At 28.2% G+C, this 3,975-nt stretch overlaps 1 protein-coding gene across 1 annotated transcript; it reads right to left on the bottom strand.

Moving 5' to 3' along the window:
- Window positions 1-695: 695 nt before the first annotated feature.
- On the bottom strand, window positions 696-2,402 carry LOC130894531 (tetratricopeptide repeat protein 21B-like; the record flags this gene model as incomplete). Its single annotated transcript, XM_057801412.1, has 1 exon — window positions 696-2,402. A coding segment is annotated over one exon (1,707 nt), but the record flags the coding sequence as incomplete, so codon positions are not given.
- Window positions 2,403-3,975: the final 1,573 nt, after the last annotated feature.

Below are 3,975 nucleotides of genomic sequence, written 5' to 3'. Positions count from 1 at the left end.
GTATTGAAAATTATGCCAAAAACGACAAATTTCAATCTCTATATTTTTTGTAAAATTCTACGCCATTGATGGAAAACTCTTTGTGGAAAAACCGAGTACATTGTCTGCTTTGTTAAACTACATGTAGTCGGTATATCGTAATGCTCGTAAAACATTGACAGAATACAAATTTTATTTAGTCTGATTTGTAATGAGAGTCGTATATTTTTGAGTATTTAGGATTTGTTTCTTTTTCGAAGCACTTCCGCAGACGAATAGTCGCTTCGATTTCCATATAAATCAAAAATTATTTTCCCCGAAATAAAACTCAGTCTCTACTTTTTCAATTCTACTTCCGCGAATTAAGAAAAAAAATTGTCAAAAAAACTTACAATCTACATTCTCCAACACCACCTAGTATTCCAATGTCGAAGTGGAGGTTTTTGAGGTTAGGTGTCATTTTTTTTATCGTAGATCTCACATCAGATATAAAAATGAAATTTATCGGATGTATCAGCTTTCAAAACTTACAGTGTTGCCGGTAGTTGCGGCAAAATCATAAAAATGTGTATAGTTTTTAGTTTTCTATCTATTTTTGAAACACATGGTTTTAATGCGAACGAACCGCGACTAAAATTTAAAAAAAATCATAAATAAACTATAGTATTATTTATTAACATTATTATTTTACATATTTTTACTTGGTTTTTGGAATACTAGCAACGCAAACTGGATAAACATTTTTCTAGTATTTCTTCTTTAACCATATTATCATCTGGATTTATTTCTAGTATTTCCTTGGCTACAATAACAGCTGTGGGGTATTTTTTATATTTCATCAAGTTAATAGCTAATCTAATTCCTACGGGAACGTTAATTTTCCGCCCTAATTTCCACGCTAATGTATAATGAATAACCGCGTTTTCGATATTTTGTAACTTTTCAAAAACTAAACCTAAATATTCATGAGTTTTGCATGAGGATTTATTATAACGTAAGATTTTTTGTAAAAATTTCAAACCGTTTTCGAATTTATTCGATTTGATATAAATATCGGCGAGAAGTAACCAAGAATTTTCTAAATAATTAGAGTTTTCCGGTGTCCAATCAATTTCACAAATTAATTTTAGTTGATTCAAAGCTAATTTTTGTTGATTCAGTTGAATTAACCCCATCGAAATTGTTAATATAGTACAAACATCGTTTGATTTAAGATCTTTTAAAGCTTGTTCGATATTATTTTTTTCTCTAGTGAATATAAGTAGTTTGTTTTTGTATATATTGTATTTTGAGGATTTTTCGTAATTATAACCTAATTTGATCCTCAATTGTGTTAAATAAATATCTACAACATTCTTTTCTAATAAATTATCGTCGGTTAAAAAATTTTCAATACTTAGATAAATATCTATCAAATTATATAACGCGTTTAATCCAAAAACAGTATCTTCTTTAACTGTATTAAAATTTTTAACTGCGGATTTTAAATCTCCGGTATACCAAAGATATAAACCTTCAACGTAAAGTATAAATCTTCGATTTCCAGTGGGTTTTTTCAAATATTCAAAAGAATTTTCTAAATTTCCTGTTATTTTAAATAAGTTAACGAGTCGTATTAAAACTTCCAAATTACAAGGTTGTTTCACAAGAAATTGTTTACATTGGGAAATAGCTGTATCAAAGTTAATTTCTCTTATTGATATGTCAATTAAAATGATAGCTGCTGATTCATTGTAGGGATCTATTTGTAAAACTTGTAGAGACGTTTCTTCACATTGTATGAAATTATTTGTTAATAAATAAACTTTTGCTAGTGCTAGTAATATTTTGATATTAGCAGGATAATGATTCAACCATTTTTTATATAAATTTACAGTTTGTTCTTTTTCATTTGAACTAAACGTCAATTCTCCTAATTTAATTATTGTGTTTATTAAAGTTTCATCTTCGTTAATTAATTTTTCACATATTCCAGTAGCTTTTTCAAGGTTTTTTATAGCGTGAGAAATATTTTCAGTAGCTTCCTGCGTTTGTGCTAAAAACATTAAAATTTTTAATCTATATTCAAAATCGTTTAAATAATCTTCTTCTTCTTGTAATTCAAGCAGTAATAATTCGGCTTTTTGATAATGTTTTAAACTCAAATACAGCTCAACTAATTTGAGTTTAAAATTTGTTTTTACTTTTATATGTTGTTGGTAAAATAAAATAGCTCTTTCGAAGTAATGGGTTCTAATTAGAGTTTCTCCTAGTATAGATAATATTATCCATTGATTTGGATATCGTATCAAAGCTTTTTCATATATTTCTAAAGCTCTATCGGGTTCTAAAACTTCCATATAAGCTTCTCCTAACAATATATATGATTCGAGGTTAGGTTTCGTTTCTAATAAATCTTCATAATATTCTAAAAAATCTAGTTTGTTTTTAAAAAATTTCTCGTAGGTAATTTTTAATTTTTTCTTTTCGATTTCGAACCATCTGCGGAAAGTTACTTCGTCTTGGAGTGAAATTGATGTTGATTCTAACATTATTTTGACATTTACTGTCATTAGAAGGATGTAGAGATGGGAAAAAATCAAAAAAATTAGTGAATATGAAATTAGTTGGATGAAAAATACGTTTTTGTATGTATAGAGATTGAAACATCGATAAAACCGAAGCAATTCTATATATGCATTCCACGAAATTTGTAAAAGCTCTTCTTCTTTTTGGCAACGACATGAAACAACCCGACGCGACGCGAGTTTATAGGGCATTAACCTCATTTTTCTTGTCAGTAAGCCAAAGTTTGGGGTCTTTTTTCCTATTTGTTGATTACTACGACATTGATAATAGCTCAAACGAATTGCCATCATAAAACACTGTTTGTTTTACGAGACTTTTTGGTAATAGAGGAAATTATATTAAAATTCATTCATAAAAAATTATACAAACGATATTCCTGAAGAGACTTCCTCTAATTAGGGCATATATACAGCGAAAAATATCAGTTTTGAGGATTAGGTCTTATTTTAACTAGAAATAGCGCTGGAATTTGAAAAAAATTGCTGTTAATACAAAATATTGTAGATCAATTAATTTTATCAATGTCAATAGATTGTCACTTCATATTTTTCGGTTCCGTTAACGGTATCATTAATTTTAATATTAACAGCGTCAGACGCCATATTGCAAGATTCGCCGAAGTCGATTTTGATGATAAATGGGGGTCGGACAGAAAAAAAAAATAAACAATCAGTTCAAACTAATGCACCATCATATTTTGAAGTTTCGTTCGGGAGTATAAATTATGGTAGATACAAGATGAAGAAATTATAGAGAGTAGATGGAATTTCAGACATTTAGAACTGGAAAACGATGATAACTAACAAACGATAGGAAGAGAAAAAGTTTATCAAGCTGAAAAGAGTTAAAGCTACAAAATACTATAAGTTTACAACAAAACAGATAATAATAATTGTAGGGACAGAATGGTTAAATGCGGTACTGAAAATCCACGTACTCGTCGTTTTTATAGACAACCAAAAAGAAGAAGAATCAAGAAAAAGTGGGGAATGAAAGAATCAGCGTTTGTTATAGGATGAACGGACATTTTATGAGAATAAAACAACAAAATGAATCAATATTCTGAAAGCTCACTCAGAAGCAAAATTTAAGCAGTTAAAATGAAGTATTTATGCAAAAAAGAAGACGACTTTTATTCATGAAAAAATTATCATAGGGAGAGACAGAAAAGATTAATTTTTCCTCAGTTTCTACTTCTCGAAAATATGTAGCAGCCATCAGTCAAATTATTCGTAGATGTATCAAAATAAAACTATTAATTTAAGTTAAATTATTCATAATTATATTATGTATGTAAACCATTTCTAATAATTCTTTGTATTCAATATCGTTTCAAGAATTTCTGACTTTTTATAATTGAATTATTGTTTTTTTTTATCTTATAGATGACCTATCTTCTAAATACTGAGATGTCTGTCTTATGTAGAT

This window comes from Diorhabda carinulata, chromosome 5 (genome assembly GCF_026250575.1).
Source record: "Diorhabda carinulata isolate Delta chromosome 5, icDioCari1.1, whole genome shotgun sequence".
Lineage (NCBI taxonomy): Eukaryota > Metazoa > Arthropoda > Insecta > Coleoptera > Chrysomelidae > Diorhabda > Diorhabda carinulata.
Note: the sequence above shows the minus strand (reverse complement) of the source record. Positions and strands in the feature narration are given on the sequence as shown.